Source organism: Ciona intestinalis, chromosome 3, assembly GCF_000224145.3.
Source record: "Ciona intestinalis chromosome 3, KH, whole genome shotgun sequence".
Classification (NCBI taxonomy): domain Eukaryota; kingdom Metazoa; phylum Chordata; class Ascidiacea; order Phlebobranchia; family Cionidae; genus Ciona; species Ciona intestinalis.
Genome location: NC_020168.2, coordinates 6385812 through 6402733, shown reverse-complemented (window position 1 = coordinate 6402733; position 16922 = coordinate 6385812). Strand labels below are relative to the sequence as shown.

General features: G+C 35.6%; 2 protein-coding genes and 1 long non-coding RNA gene across 3 annotated transcripts in view; 2 read left to right on the top strand and 1 right to left on the bottom strand.

Annotated features, from left to right (window-relative positions):
* LOC100183523 (fibrillin-1) overlaps window positions 1–10484 on the top strand; it is a 34180-nt gene extending 23696 nt beyond the window's left edge. Inside the window, exons 41-59 of the mRNA XM_009859799.3 lie at window positions 200–322; window positions 711–827; window positions 1165–1287; window positions 1707–1829; window positions 2270–2392; window positions 2677–2889; window positions 3220–3342; window positions 3818–3940; window positions 4299–4424; window positions 4776–4907; window positions 5278–5400; window positions 5779–5931; window positions 6312–6491; window positions 6905–7027; window positions 7512–7612; window positions 7970–8114; window positions 8382–8589; window positions 8876–9016; window positions 9362–10484. Coding sequence (XP_009858101.2) covers window positions 200–322; window positions 711–827; window positions 1165–1287; window positions 1707–1829; window positions 2270–2392; window positions 2677–2889; window positions 3220–3342; window positions 3818–3940; window positions 4299–4424; window positions 4776–4907; window positions 5278–5400; window positions 5779–5931; window positions 6312–6491; window positions 6905–7027; window positions 7512–7612; window positions 7970–8114; window positions 8382–8589; window positions 8876–9016; window positions 9362–9965 — 3104 coding nt within the window. The 3' untranslated portion in view covers window positions 9966–10484. The remainder of the gene's footprint in view (window positions 1–199; window positions 323–710; window positions 828–1164; window positions 1288–1706; window positions 1830–2269; window positions 2393–2676; window positions 2890–3219; window positions 3343–3817; window positions 3941–4298; window positions 4425–4775; window positions 4908–5277; window positions 5401–5778; window positions 5932–6311; window positions 6492–6904; window positions 7028–7511; window positions 7613–7969; window positions 8115–8381; window positions 8590–8875; window positions 9017–9361) is intronic.
* Window positions 10485–11728: 1244 nt separating this feature from the next.
* Window positions 11729–16837, bottom strand: LOC100181173. The gene is made up of 9 exons (XM_018811374.2): window positions 16643–16837; window positions 16117–16269; window positions 15655–15813; window positions 15115–15257; window positions 14294–14482; window positions 13669–13794; window positions 13376–13430; window positions 12926–13042; window positions 11729–12276 (listed from the first exon to the last, which is right to left on the bottom strand). Exons 1-9 carry the CDS (start codon window positions 16655–16657, stop codon window positions 12217–12219), a joined length of 1017 nt encoding a protein of 338 aa, XP_018666919.1. The 5' UTR covers window positions 16658–16837; the 3' UTR covers window positions 11729–12216.
* LOC108949343 lies at window positions 12203–13830 on the top strand. The gene is made up of 3 exons (XR_003395802.1): window positions 12203–12287; window positions 12585–12750; window positions 13092–13830. It is a non-coding gene; the product is annotated as an uncharacterized LOC108949343 (long non-coding RNA).
* Window positions 16838–16922: the final 85 nt, after the last annotated feature.

Genomic DNA, 16922 nt, shown 5'->3' with positions numbered 1-16922 from the left:
TAGAATAGTAGCCAATATTTGTTTATATAAAGGAAATATTTGACTTACAAGTCTATGAAATCTGGAATTTTGATACTAATTCATAGAATGCAAAAGTTTCCTGTTAACCTGTGTATTAAAAGCATTTTTGGTCAGGGGAAAAAGGCTCCCTGTTTTTTTATAAAATGTGGTGCCTATTTATAGCAATGTTATATTCTAGATATTGATGAATGCAACTTGAGTGGAACTTGCACAAATGGAGATTGTTCAAACACAAGAGGAGGATTTGTGTGCGATTGTAACCAGGGATTCCACCCTATTAATGATGATAAGGCTTGTGAAGGTAAATAATGTTTGTTGTTGTGTTTGATTGTTTAAATTATCGCTTAGTAGACAATGATAGTTGCTATATATACACCTGGTGCCAGCTCACGAGTTACCAATGTATGTAACTTTTTTCGGGAATTGGAATTTTTGTGGATAAAGACAATTTTCCACTTAAAAATGGTTACTACAACATAAGAAAGCCGTGTTTCAATAGAGGGGTGACATGAAACCCCAGGAACCCAAAATGTTACCCAGATTAACGTTTATGTTTATATGCAAAGCAACTTTCTGTATGAGCCAAATTTGGCCCAAATCCGAGGTTCTTGACAAGGACCTCACCCACAAACAATGAATTACTGCCTTATATTATTGTATGTAATCTAACAATCATATTATTCATCCAGATGTGAATGAATGCGACAGAGACCCGTGCGGACGCGGTGTTTGCCAGAATGTATTCGGAAGTTTCACTTGTACTTGTGACAATGGATATCGTATCTCTGATAATGGGGATTGTGTTGGTGAGTTAATGGCTATTGTTTGTTAATAATACTTGTTAAATAATAATAATTTTGTAACAATTTGTTTTGTTTATTTTAAATAATTTTGAAATCAAGACTAAGTTGTGGGAAATATGATAATTACATTCAAGCTGTGATCGAATGTGTCAAGTTTTTTTTATATTTAGCAGAATCCCTTGTTAAAACGGGGGAACCCTTTTGATTATTTATCTTATAATTATAAAGGCGAATATCTTATAATTTATAAATTAAAAAAATTGATGTAACATGCCACTCCTGACACCCTTAACGTAATGCCTTTGACTATAGTATGACATTACAATGGTCCTTATTACAGACAAGAATGAATGTGATGAAGAAGGCCAATGTAACAATGGTTTCTGTGACAACACACCTGGTGGATTTGCATGCGATTGTAATGAAGGATATTCAGTAACACCTGACGGCAGAGTTTGTATTGGTGAGTCTGTAGTTTAAATAAGAGTTATTTATTTATCCTTGCATGTCGGGGCATTGACAATCTTTGATACATGGATGTTTAAGTATAAGTTAGTGTACAGTTTTTGTTTATTAAATACACTCATTGTCATCGAACATGGGAAATCTGTGATTAATGTGATTTTTGTATGAAAATTTGATTTAACGCCAGGCTGAATGCCTTGTTTATTCTCTCATGATGGGGCAATGACAGTTGCTATAACACAGTTGTTCTGTTTCATAAATTCCTGCCGGCTTGAAGTTACCATATATGTAACTATATTGAAGATTGTTTTTATGTGTGGCTATGTACTGCCAGCTTACTTATGTAACTTTGTGGATGATTGTTTTTTTCTGGAGCAATCGCCCAAGAACACAAATTAACACCTCACCATTTTATAGATACTGATGAATGTACAGAAGATCCATTAGTGTGTGGTATTGGTACTTGCCAGAACATGGATGGTTCTTTCAAATGTTATTGCCCTGATGGTTACAACAGTGATAATGGTGCAGCTTGTAATGGTAAGTTGGTTCATTTATAACTACTGCTGGAATTCTTTACTTAGAGTTTGTGATACCATACCGAGTGTATATATTGACCCAAATTTGCAAATTGTCATTTTGTAATGGTTAGTTGTGTATTTACAACTACTTGGATTCGCAAGTTAACATCTTAAAAAATTGTTTTTTAGCGACATTGTAAAGAGTTTTAATATAAATGGACTGTTAACAAAAAAACAATGTATGGAATCAAAAAGTTACAAATTCTTAATTAATTGGTCGGTCATTTTGTATTAGTTAATGAAGACTTCTCGCAGTTGATAAAAATTGGTTCATTTTTTTTATGTTTTTAAAATTTGGATAGGTTTAGGAAATAGTAATAAATATGGGGTTGTATTGTAATTCATAACCCATTACATTGTATAGTTGGCAACTCAGTTAAACTTTGTTATTTCTTACAGATGTCAATGAATGCGATGTTGGCGACAAATGTGTGAATGGTGCTTGTATCAACACACCTGGTGGGTTTGAATGTGACTGCCCAGATGAACACGTCGTCAGTTCTAACAAGAAGACTTGTATTGGTGGGTAGCATAGTAGTAGTTAAACCTATAGACTATGGAACACAGGGGTCTGTTCCTGTTTTGGCGTTTAAAAGTCACATACATTTGTCTCACCATTTCATATAATGTTTTTATGTATTTTTTACTCTTTTTCTATTTTTTGTTTAAAGCTATTACGAAGTTATATATTGTTCATTATGTTTTCATAATTCCATAACATTTGATTACATGTGTTATTTACATTAGTAGACTTATTCTACCGCATAAAATAAATACCTCAATATCTTTCTATTGTTACATCACAGACCAACGTAGAGCTCATTGTTACGAGACAATTTCCCAAGGCACATGCGCCAACCCTGGTAACACAGCTGTCACCATATCCTCATGTTGTTGTCGGTGTGGTGGAGGTGGTTGGGGAACAGCCACAAGTGATTGTGAAGCTTGCCCCGCAAACGGAACGCAAGAGTTTGCCAACATCTGCCCTCAGGGATGCGGGTTTACTCCAAATGGAATTGGTGAGTTGAAGATTTGTTTCCTTCCCTCTTGAAAGTAAAAGCCTTCAACATCGGGACTATGAGAGTGTTGTTTAGTGTCATTTAGAAGTTAAATACTTGGTTTTATAAACTTTAGTTTAGAAACTGGTGGAGATTTATTTTGTTCCTGTCCCATAATATGTTGTATATAGGTGCTAAATATATTTATGGGGTAGCAGCCAAATGGTTTTAGGTTTTCTGGCATACCTTATGGTAGAAATCCCCTATTTAGAACATTCTACTCCATTTTTTCTATACTTTTCTTTCATTTCTCTATCATAAGTTTTACCTTTTTCTTTTTTTACTCTTCAGACCTCAACGAATGTGATGAAAACAACCCATGCGTCAACGGCCGATGTGTCAACCAACCGGGTAGCTTCCGTTGCGAATGCACCAACGGGTTCACACTCGATGCATCCGGTGTGGTGTGCGTTGGTAAGTTGTGACTTATGAGCCAAAAGTAATTTTAATACCCATATATAAGACCATATATAAGTTCAATATAAGACCTTTGAGTCCAAATATTGTAAATTCAATACCTATGGTCAAAACATATTTTGTTCCACCAAAATTTGCTCTGCCGCCTGACAAACAGTATCAGCGTACATTGTTCTACAACTAAAGAGTTAAAATATGTCATACTTTTTAAAAGATTTAAATTATGATTAAAAGTTATACTCAAAATAAAGTCAAAATACTTTTATGTGACCCCCTTTTGTTTAGTAACATAATTTTTACTTATTTGTTGGTGTTGACACAAATATTAAATTGAAACAACAAATAGAAGAGAATTAGGAGTCAGCCATATCTTATTTTATATTTAAATTTGTATGATATTTCTATTTATGATATGTATGTCTGGTTAAAATATATGATATCTATAGATGATTAATTTATATTATATCTATAGATGTGAACGAGTGTGTCTCTGGAGCATCACCATGTGGTAACGGAACATGCACAAACACGGAGGGAGCTTTCGAATGCGCGTGTGATGATGGATTCTATAACGGACCAGCCATGACTTGTTTGGGTGAGGGGTTGTGACTTTATTACTTTTTTGTTTTGGTAAATGAAATAAATGTAACCTGACATGGCAAGACAACGACAGTCGTTATAACACGGTTGTTCTATTTAATACACCTTGTGCCAGTCAAAAAGTTACCATGTATGTAACTTTGTGGGTGATTAGTTCAATGTATGGTTGACAATTCGGAAAACTAATAACGAACTACTTAGCTGGAGCAATTGACTTTTAGTGTCTCGCCCATAGATATGCCTGCATCCTGCTTGTGCCTCGAACCCTTATCCTATAGCCTTTTGGTTTTTAGTATGTTTTGTGCTAAATACGAAATAAATATCAAAGTTTTAACAATATGTTTTATCACTAGATGTCAACGAATGCAAACCTGGATTGAACAACAACTGTGCTTTCCGCTGCGTAAACGACATCGGCAGCTTCCATTGTGCTTGCCCTGATGGTTACGAACTTCGTGAAGATGGAAACACTTGCAAAGGTGAGGCAACACTGCTATGTAAAATATCATGACCTTCTATGAACTTAAATATTTCAAAAAATAATTATTTTTTTATACATTTAAAATTTTTTTGTAAAAAATAATATGAAAGTGTAAAAAACATAAAATATCATGACCTTCATGTGACTTGAATGGTAAACAGGCATAAGCATGACTATTGGTAAAATGGCAGAACAGTAAGGAGTCATGACAAAAAGGAACTTTAAAAAAAATATTTTAAAAATAATCAATTTTCTATACATTAAAATCTTTTTGTTAAAAATTAATATAAAAGTGTAAAAAGCATTAGGCTTATAAAAAAAATTAAAACCTTTTTTAAAATTAATTTAGACACTGATGAATGCGCATCTCCTGACTTAAATGATTGCACTGAAAATGGAATGACTTGTAAGAATATGATTGGATTCTTTGTCTGTCACTGCCAACCAGGGTACAGGACTTCTTCAACAGGAACTTGTGTTGGTATGTTAAATACTCTGTTCCATACTATAAATGTGAAGCATTATGCTGGTTTATTTAGCCAAGCTGTTAAGGGAAGATCTCCCGTCCATTATCATTGAATACAGTAGCATGCTTTATTAAGAAACGTTTTCAAAATGACAACAATTCTCATTTTATTTTTGAATATGATAACCAAGAATATATGAATTATATCAATAAAACAGGGAATTGGCACTAAAGTGAGAGTAGGTAAACATGCTATAGTTAAACTATAGCATATAAAATATAACACAAATTTATTTATCTCCTTGAGTACAGTAACAAAAATTATATTAATTAAACCATAGAGACAAAATTGAAATGATATTTACCATGGAGTTATAACTTCCAGATGACAACGAATGTGATGTGGCAAACGTATGCAACAACGGCGTGTGCATCAACCTCGATGGAACGTATAGATGCGATTGTAATGAAGGATACATGTATGATGAGGAACACAAGATGTGTCTGGGTAACTAATTTTATAAATTGCTTTGGGAATCTAATCTTGGGTAACTAATCTTATATATTACTTTGGGAGGGGTTGCCTTATGTTAAGATTGTTAAAAAAGTTGATCCTACAAAAAATTGGATATCTGTGTTTTAATATAATGTTTTTACACAAAGTATGAAAAAATTAACTGCAAAAAGAGGTTTTATGTAATTATAACTTGCTGTGGATAAAATAAATAAAAAGGGATTTTGTCCCACACTGTGGCTTATTGGTTTGGTGCTTGAATTGTAACTAAAGGATACCAGGTTTAATGCTCTATACTGGTACCTATACTTATATTAATATACTTAGAATAGAGAATGAGATATTTATTTTAACAAAACCTTTTCGACCCAGACACCCGACAAGGATTATGTTACGCTCAAGTCCATCAACGTATGTGTGAAGTCACCTCAACCACTGGCCTTCCATTCACCAAAGCTGAATGTTGTTGTAACCGTGGCAAGGGATGGGGTGAAGACTGTGAGGCATGCCCAGTGTATGGAACAAGTGAGTTTATATGCTATGGCTCGTTAATCTTTAACTTCTAGAAATTTAGGGTAGCTAAAGCTTTAATGAAATCACAGATTATTTTACAACTGTACTTATAACAAAGATTCCCTGTTGTTGAGTGTTTATAATATATTCAACCTTCTTACAACTAGAAATTCTGGAAGACTAAAGCTGGCAATACTTATTAAAAAAATTCAATTGCCATAATTTCATAGAATAGAATATGTAGCCTATTATCAAGTTTCTGTAAACTGCCTCAGTGGGGTATAAACGGTAGCAAAATATACTTAATATATTTTTCTTATAAAAACTTATAAAACATATGAATTTATTTGATGTTATAATGAATCTTTCTTATTCTTTAATTTACTTTTCAGCTGCGTTCGTTCAACTATGTCCCCATGGTGCCGGGTACAAACCCACTGGCGAAGACATTGACGACTGCCGAGTGACACCTGGGCTCTGCGCGCACGGTACGTGCATCAACACCCTTGGTGCGTTCCGTTGTGCATGTTCCCATGGTTACGAGGTCACCAGGTCAAACAAGGTTTGCATGGGTGAGTATATTTTTAAATATTTAAAAAAAAGAAATCTTATTTATGAAGCTAGGCATGGAAATCTTATTTTCAAATATTGTAAACGTACAACAACTCTTCCCTGTAAGTTTATAAATGTGTATAGAATGTTGGAATAGCCGGCAAAGTATTTTGAAAATAGATACATTAGACTTAGATTATGCCTGGCAACTACATTTAATTTAATAATATGGTATATTGTAGACTTAAAGTCTTATACAGCAAACAAGAGTTTAAATTGAAAAAATGTCTATGCATCCTTTTTTTATGTCCGTGTTTGAATTCAAATACCCATTTAGGAATAAAAAAAAAAAAAAAAACAGTTGCATCCCAATGCCCATTTACATTGGCACTAGTTTAATTATGACATCACTAATGACATTCATTGTCAACAGATATCAACGAATGTCTTGCACCAACCAACCCATGCAGCTTTGATTGCCGAAACACAGAGGGAAGTTACGAATGTATTTGCCCCAAGGGTTACCAGATCGATGCTGATAATAGTGCTTGTGTTGGTGAGTATGCTACAATGTATTGTGTGTGAGGTGTGTTATGCAGTGCGTCTGCTGTATAAGAAGACACCTATGTATGACATGATATTTGTGTATAGAATACACCATGTATGTCTGGTGTATAAGAAGACACCAATGTTATAACTCAACAATGAGCATGAGGTTTATGAATACACCATGTGTGTTTGGTGTATCAGAAGACACCCATGGTTTAACTTGACAATAAGCATGAGGTGTATGAATACACCATGTGTGTCTAACTGTCTAGTGTATAAGAAGACACCCATGTTATAACTCGACAGCGAGCATGAGGTGTATGAATACACCATGTGTATCTGGTGTATAAGAAGACACCCATGTTATAACTCGACAGTGAGCATGATGTGTATAAATACACTATGTATGTCTGGTGTATAAGATGACACCCATGTTATAACTTGATATTTGTGTATAGAATGTACTTATTTTAAACAAATACATTAAACAGATCTTAATGAATGCGCAACCAAACGTCACAACTGCCAATACCTTTGCATCAACACAGTTGGTTCATTCAAATGTGAATGTCCACATGGTTTCACACAAGAGGTGGGCAAGTGTAGGAATTACTTAATGCTACCTAAGTATTATACAAGCATAGCTGTGCATGAATATGAAGCGGATTGTGTCTTATATATATGAGCTGCTATGTGCCAAAATAAATATCATTATATCATGAACATGCCTAAATCTGGCCAGAAAGTCTGTGTTTTTATAAATAAAGATATTCTGTTTATATTTCTGGCATAGCATAAATTTTAAGTATCAGTTTAAGTGGAGTAGCAAAGGCTATTTAAAACAACTAAAAGAAAAGAAATCGCAAACCATGATAAATTTTCTTTGTTATCAATATTCTATTATCACAATATTACTCTAAGTAACAGTTTGCACTATTCATTATTCCAGGGAGCACAATGTGTTGATAAGAACGAGTGCATTGATATGCCAGGTATTTGTGGTCCACGTGGTGTTTGTAGGAATGATCCAGGTGGTTACCATTGTGAGTGCCCTCGTGGGTACAGGAGAGATGACATGGGACAAGCTTGCATGGGTAAGTTGGAAACTATATTTTATGGTTTATATGGATCAATGTATCTGATTTATCCTCGCATGGCGGGCAATAAGAGTCATTGTAACACAAGTGTTCTGTTTCACACACCTCATGCCTACTTACAAATTACCACAATTTTGTTGGTAATTATTTGTACATTTATTTTTCTTTTTTTTAGTGTATGGCTGACAATTTAAACAACATATGCTTAAAAAAACCTGTCATTTAAGGTTGTAACATTAATAACAAAGTGTCAACTTACCACAGATGTTGATGAATGTGGCGGGCAACAAAGCTCGTGCGCTGGAAGTTGCCAGAACATCCCAGGTTCCTTCAGATGTCTTTGTTCCCGAGGTTTCCGACCCACTATGTACGGTAGAGGTTGCCAAGATGTGAACGAATGCGCTCACAGCCCGTGCTCGCAAGGACAAAGCTGTTCCAACAGGGTTGGATCGTTCCAATGTGGATGTCCATCGTAAGTTTTGTGTTATGATCAATATGTGCTTACTATATGGTTGGTCACTCTGCTTGTTTAGTAAGGTGTGTCCTGTCGATGTAGCTTGACAGTGAGCATGAGGTGTATAAATACACCATGTGTGTCTGGTGTATAGGAAGACAACCCATGTTATAACTTGACGGTGAGCATGAGGTGTATGAATACACCATGTGTGCCGGTTGCCCAACTTGACAATGAGCATGGGGTGACAAATTTACTCGACAGCGAGCATAAGGTATGTAACCCTAACCACTTAATCTTGCAGAGGATTGGCGAAGATGCGCGGAGGATGCGGTGACGTTGATGAGTGCCAGATGGGAGGAGGAAGCTGCAACTTTGGATGCCGAAATAGTTACGGAGGATTCTCTTGCAGCTGCAGAGGTGGTTTCTTCCGCATGGGCAGTGGGTAAGTTATTGTTGTATTGTATTGATTAATTAATAACTTGTTGCTGCTGCCGGATACACAAAATATTTGTGCACAGTTAAGTATTATTTACGGTCTAATAAAGACAACTTGTATAGGACGTTGAAATGTTGGTACGCAAATAAATGCCAGAAGAGCTGCTTTAGAAAACAAGTGTAATGATTTAAAATTTAATCCTAGAATAATGTAGGTTGTAATAAAAATTATCGATTTGTTGTTTATTCTCGTCTTTTGGTTATTTCAAATATATTTGTCATAATTGCTTTTAAAGTTGTATTTTATAATTTTATCTAAATTTTGATTTTAATTATTTTCAATTCCTTCCAGACATTGCATGAGCGGCCACTTTGAACAAAGAGTTCCAAGATTCCCACAATTCCCTCAGTTTGGTGGCTACGGTGGTCCACAGATGGGCATGCCTCCAAATGGTGGATTCCAGGGTGCTATGAGGCCCAAGGATAGCGTGTGCTATGCGTGCATGCCAGGTGGTGACACACGACGTAGACATAAGAGGTCTGCTGATGGTGGAAGATTTATCGAAGTTTCGAACCGTCATGGCAGAGGAACTGTCAACACCAGCTACCCCCTTGAGGTTCACCTGAATCGCGCCACACTCACACGCCGCACACCCATCTTGGAGCTGCAACCTTCCCTGAAACAACTTCGCAACAACGTCCGTTACCGCATCGTGTCCGGAAACGACGATCGCAAATTCCGTCTCAACCCACGAGGAAGCTCCAGCGTCCTCCACTTCACCGAGGAAGGTCTTCAACAAGATCTCGCCGGAGTCGCAAGTGAGCTCACCATCCGAGGATCAACAACCTTAAGCAAGGATGAAGTGAAGCAAGTTGCTCTCGACAGCGATCTTCTTGAGAAAGCTATTGAAGATATCCTGGAGTTCCACGTCCAGATCCATGTCAACCAGCCTTAGATTTCTCTTCACCACTGGACAGATTATTTAATAGGACTGGCGGCTTGTAGAAAAACTGCATCCGCCTTAAATTTGGTTTTGTGTTTGACTATAAGCGATTACGTCATTTTAGTGTCATTACTACGTATTTTGACACGTCATCACTATTTAGCGCCGCACATAACGTATAACCCTCCATGAAAATTTTTCAAGCGAAAAAAAACACCTTTCACACTAACGTCTGCCTGTAACTACCGAAACTTTTCAGTGGTCTATAAATGCAGCATATTTCTTATTGTTTTATAGGCTAATTGTATCGCTTTGTGCCTTAATTGTACATAGGTATAACCGTTGCAGCCGTTTTCTATGCTACACAGTATTAGAAGCTATAACAAAGCAATTCGCGACAATAAATTCCTACGCAGTTGCATGTTTTTTTTTTGTGAATTTCATCAACATTTTTCTTCTAAATTGGTCACACATAATTTGAGCAATTATTCTCTTCATGTCAAGTTCCCAAGTAAATGCATATAGAAGTACGGTCGTGTTGAATCAATGAATGGAAATTGTTTATCCTGGTGGCTTGGCAGGGCAGCGGCAGTCGTTATAACACCGGTATTCTGGTACACGCACTTTGTACCCGCTGACGAGTTACTGTGGTTCTGCATTTCCCTAACACCTCACACGTATAGAATAGACACGATGTTAAAGCTAAATTCGCACTTGAAACGACAATACAAAATCGAGAACTTAGTTTGTTAAGTCACAATATTAAACTGATGTCACAACTAGCCCGCCATTTAATCCTTGAAGCGAACTAGTTAGATTGCTCACGTGACCGACGCCTCGCATCAGCTGGTTACGCCCGCCTTGATTGCTCCGCGCATAAAACGCCTCTTCTTCGAAGTTAGCTACCACGTTCCGGTTTAGTTGAAGTTGGTTCCATACCAGGTTACAAGTTGAAGGGTTACAAGAAGACTACAGTTAATACAGTTAAGATTTTTTGCAAGATTACAGTTACATACTGTTTTATTACACTAGTAATATTATATGGTAGGAAGGGGGAAGATAGAACAAATTTTCTATCGATTTTCGCGTGCAGTTTGTTAGTAAACAAATAACATTCAAAGAGTTATAAAGCCGTACCCTCACGATTCCAATTGACCGTTGTAATTTGTGTAATACAAGATCAGGATATTTTAACATTATGTGATAAAGGTGTCCCGTATTCCCCCACCCTATTATATGACATACTACTAATATAACTTTATAGTACGGCACAGAAATATTATTACACTACATACATTATACAGCAATGTTGCAAATTGTGTGTCTTGCGTTTGTTACCTTATTATTGTTAAGTTTTATTCAGGATTTATCACTTTCTTAAATACATCACGCGCGACGTCACACGCCTAATCTGCAACGTCGCTGTCGGTGCGGACATTATGTATCCCTGCATGCATATAAACCATACTTGTTCTTTACCCACTTGTTAATATTCTGGTATATAAATGATGTTTTCATGTTTTACAGAAGAAGAACATCTGCTATATAGAGATTTAGTTCATAACGAATAGGTGTTGGTTACTACTCAATATCTAGATTTGAAAGCGTTCTAAACATTCCTAATCAATACCTGGGATTAAACGTGTTCTAAAGATCCGTAAGAAGTGAGTCTATATTTTACCTCTGTGTTAGACTGTGTTCTATTTTATGAAGGTGAGGTCTTACACCATAGAAAGCCATGGAACTTGAGGGGCCAGATTAATACGCTTTGTTGTCAGTGGTGATTTTATTCCAAAACTAAAGTGTGCTATTGCATGGATATTGCAAATAACGTTACGCACAATATATGCTAATACTGAGACAATATAGATCGTGAAACCTAATTAACAACTTTATAAAATATCCAAAAAAAGTGAAATGGAAGATCTTGTATGTGGGGTCTTGATTTTAGATTAGAAATGTGATTTTTAACATTCACATAAAACACACAATTTATTTTCACATGGCGGACAACGACAGTAGTTATAACACGGGTGTTCTGTTTCATACACCTTGTGTCAGCTTACATGTTACCACGTATGCAACTTTGTGGGTAACTGCCAAGCAAGGACATATACCAAGTCTTGATGCTCCTTAGATTAGGATGTTACAGGCAAAGTTTTTGGCACTTTTTAAAAACTAAGCAGAGTTGGAAGATCTTTATTAAACGTGGATCTATCTAGTTTGACTAAACATATACAGGGAAATAGAAACAATATAAAATTTATCCTTCATGATTTCTATGGTCTGTTAGTTCACTGATGAAGCTGCTGGAACGAAGAAGCTGGAATGAAGGTAATATGATGTCATAAAACAGATAGTGATATAATAACCATATTTAACGTAGGAGGAGCCAGGAGGGAGTCACGCTGGTCACATGAAAGATGAACAAGAGTGTTGGGGTAATAGCCAAACCTGGCTTAAATTCCAGGTCTTTGACAAGAACCTCACCCACATGAAAAAAATACATAACAAAAGTGAACAAACCCCCAGGGTACAACTCAATGTGGATCTTTACTTGTTTAGTTTTGGCAATTGTATATTATATAGGTGAGGTTTTACAGCAAGGCAAACCCAAATTTGCATTCACAGTTAAACCAGATACCCCATCTTCAAGCCTTGAACATGTAATCTCTGGCCCAGAAACCAAAGCTCTGACCACTATGTATTTAATCTATATGGGTTCTTAGGGTGAGGCATGCCAGTGGACCTGAGATGGACATGTTGGTTACACCAAGACGCATAAAAGTTGTTCGAGGTGTAGTCTTAGAAACGTATCACTAAAAGTTTAATAGTAATTTTTGAATTTATAACCTGAGATGTACATGTTGGCCCACTACACTAACAAAAAGTTTGGTACAGCTACAAAAGTTGTCTAAAATGTGGTCTTAAAGAAACGCTTGATAATAACTCATGTTTAGAAAACCTCTTACATCATTCTCTGTTCTGAGTTGCTTCACCCTCCCTTGTAAATGACAAAGAAGTTTCACAGTACTTGTTCCATTAGTGGGGTTGGGTGGCTTGTGTTGGTAGGTGGGAGGGTCGGGTGCCTGAGCAAGGTGTTGTGGTAACTATATACTAGACATGTATGATTAACAGGATGGCCTCTTAAACTGAGGAAGACGAAAGGAACTTCAGGGGTTGGCAAAAGCATACAATTTTCGAGACTCTAGCATATATTATACTATTAACAGTGACGTTTACGAACAATTTTGGAAAAAGAAATTATCTTTAAAAAACTTATGTTCGACATTTTGTGTGCTGGATATTTTATTTACATTATGCCTGGTAGCAGAAGTAACAGAATATTAAAAGGAATTGTAAGAAAAAAGTTGGTGAAACCTTGGCATTCACATACACCTCATGCTCACAAGTTAACTTACTTTTGCCCCGTTAAGCATCTGGCGCAGTTGGTCGTTTCTTTGCTGTGAGATCTTTCTAGAAGTTAGAAGAAACACTTATTCTAAAATGCGCCCATTTGAACTACGTTGTATTTATACAAAGCAGCCTCTTCTACCAATATTGCTTGTGGCACATTACATTATATTTTTTATCATTGTATCAGTAAATACAACTTCAGTAAAAAACATTGCCAATAAATTTTAGCAAGATTTCCAAATTGAGTCCCAAAGAAAAATGTGTTAAGAACCACTAAATACATGACCACAAGCTCCACCTTTCAACTTGTAAATTTAATTCTTCTTGAAACTTTTTGGCAAGTCTTTGTGTGGTTGAATCTTTCCATTCATTCATTGTTTTTTGAAGATGTTGCAATTCATTATCCTTGTCCGTTAACTTTGTTCTGGAATAAAAAATTGTCGTAAATACAACATATTTGTAATTTTTTTTGTTGTTCTAATGTTGCTGTTACGTAACATAATGCAAAATTTTGTACATTTATGATAAATATACAGTTCAACAACTTTGCAATGATTTATCTTGCGTTAGGTAAGAAAAAATTGGTGTCGACTGGCAGTTGGAAACCACCAGTCTACAACAGGCCAAATCTAATTTATAAGGTGTTTCCTTATGGGTTGTTTATGCATAAAAAAACAACAATCCATACAAGTTATCCATGGTAACTGATAAACGGCACGAAGTTTTTGAAATATGGCAATGTGTTTTGGTATAATCTGCGCTGTATTGTATGTGTTATTGTACACCATAATATAACATAATATTGTATTATATATTGTTATAATAAGGTAAGCCGAGTAGGTTAAACCTCTTCAGCTGGTACATTGTTGGTTCCTTGTTAACGTTATAACTTTATACCAAACAAGCTAAACAACTCCTCTCACCGTAGCATTTTAACTTCCTCAGAAGCGATGCTAGCATCACTGTTGCTACGAAGCGTGGACATGAAATCGGGTCGCTTACGAGCGTCTCGTCGCAGTCGAACGACCTCGCTTAATATTTCGTTGCCAGCTCGACTGACGAGTTCAGATATTTCTGTGAGTTCTGCGAGTGACTTCTTGCAAGCACTTTGGCTGGAAATGTGTGGGAAATGTTTAGTTATTTGCAGTTGTAAGAACATTTTTTATATAGTGTTGCCTTTTTGTACTAGGAATGTAATGGTTCTGGTGGGTTCCGATTTAAACGCTTCAAAACCAAACTGACTACTAATAAAAATAAATATTTTTCATACCCTAATACATAACCTGAATTAATTAAACCTATATTAAAAAATAATTTCTATCATTGTAATCAAGCAAAGCAGCTTTAGGAAAGTTAAATCGATATTAAACCACTTGTGATTTATGACAAGCCACTTATAAATTAAATCCCAATAAATCTCAATACATTTAAACTGAACAACAATTTCAGTGACTTTTGTATTTCTGTCAATTTAGTTCATCAAAAAAAGTAATTCTCGTTTGGCGCTTATAATCATATAATTAAGCTTCTATAATAAATTTTATTCGGTATAAAAACTATACTATTAACTTGATACAGAAATTTATACAGAAAATTTCAATTTAATATTAAACTATGCCTGGTAGCATGGGTAATAATGGCAATAGGAAACTCTGGCGTAAATCCCAGGTCTGATGATATGCCATGTAGTATGATCTCACCTATAATAGTAATATCAGGATAATGTTTCTATAAATAATCTAACCTTGCTGGGAATGTAAAGGATCTCAGATCACTAGACAACGGTCTCATATTACGATGTAACAATGACAACTTATGACACACATCAGATATTGTGTTTGTGAAGCAATGTTCTTTGTGTTCAAATTCCACCGAAAGATCTTTCGCCTGAATATAAATTGATCTTAGTTGACCCAAAGCTGTCGCACACGAAGTATTTAATATAACGTGACCTTGTGTTGGTATGGCTTTCATGGGGAATTTAAAGCTGATTAAATTATAGTGAAAGTATAATACATAGGTGACATTGGTATATATACAGGGTATTTTATGGTTGTTTTGATACACAAGTTCTAAAGATGACCGATACAGGACATTTAAACATTGGTACCAAATAAATGCCAGAAAAGTTGATCCGAAACCAGTGAAAGCAGACCTCTGCAAATGGCCTTGTTTCTTTCGGATCCCAATTATTGCAAAGTGGTGAATAAAACAACCGACAAAAAGTTTTCATTAAAGAAAGATTTAGAAACACTGGTTTAAAGAACAAATAAAAAAAATTTACCTTTGAAATAACATGTGCAAGTTCCAGTTGCAAACTTTCAACGTTTGAAAGAATTTCCTTGTTTTCTGTTCGAAGTTTTTCTTCATTTTCGTCACGAATTTTTTTCTCTTCTTCGCGTTTTAACTCAATGTTTTCAAGATCTTTTTCTATTCCCAGTTTCTAACCAAACAGAATGCAACATTCTATATGAGTGGTGATAGTTTAATGGTGCTATCAAGGTTTTGACCAATGTCGGCCAAAGTAAAACTGTTTTAATACTTCAAATTGCTCATACTTTAACATTCTATAAGAAATAATACAAAACAACTGAATTGCTAATTCCACAAAAGCTATATTAAAATACACTGGCAAAGCCTCTGTCCAAGTTTATGCAAAAAGAAACACTTATTACCCTTAAACGAAAAAGTTTAATGCCCTTGCTAATTATCCCTGGAAACTGGATAAAGTGGATTACAAACTTACCTCAGTATATAAAGCTGACAACTTGCAATTCAAACATTCCAATTTATCGTTCAAACTTTTATTCTGTTGATTCAACCCTCGTTCCTTGTAAGTTTGTTCCTCCAATATTTTCCTTTCTTTCTCTTCAACATCTTTGCATAATTCACGCGATTTCTAAAAAATAATAAATTCCAAAAACTGTAAAATTACAACTTAATTTGTCTGTAACAAAGATGCGAATTTCATTTATCGTTGTTTACATACCCAGCTTTATGGTTCAGGCACTTGTAATAAAACGGATACCAGGTTCAATGCTCGATAGTAACTACTTGTGATCTTGGTCATGGCCACTTAGTTATAATAGTTGGCAGACAATGCCCTAACTTAGTAGTCACTAATAGGTTGTAGCACAGTGTCAGGATAATCATGAATGGACTCTGACCTAAATCTCATGTCCCCATGCCATACTGTAGAACCTCACCCACATGGCCACACCTATACACTTTGTATCGTATATAGTTTGTCCATACACAGTATTCCAACCCACTTGAGACAAATGCATGACATGTTCATTAAGTTTCTCCTTCTCTTGATGAAGAAGATGAACCTCTTCATCGAACTTCTTCCGTTCTTCAATCAACTCACGATCAACTTTATCAAGTCTTTCCCTCAACTTTTTGTTTTCTGACGATAATTTATTCAATTCCTGGAAAACCAAAGAATCGAATTAAGTTCATATTTATGTATAGTCGGGTGGGGGAAGATCGGACACATTTTTATTCTGTTTTCTCGCCCAATTTAGTAGTAAACAAAAAACACTCAAAGAA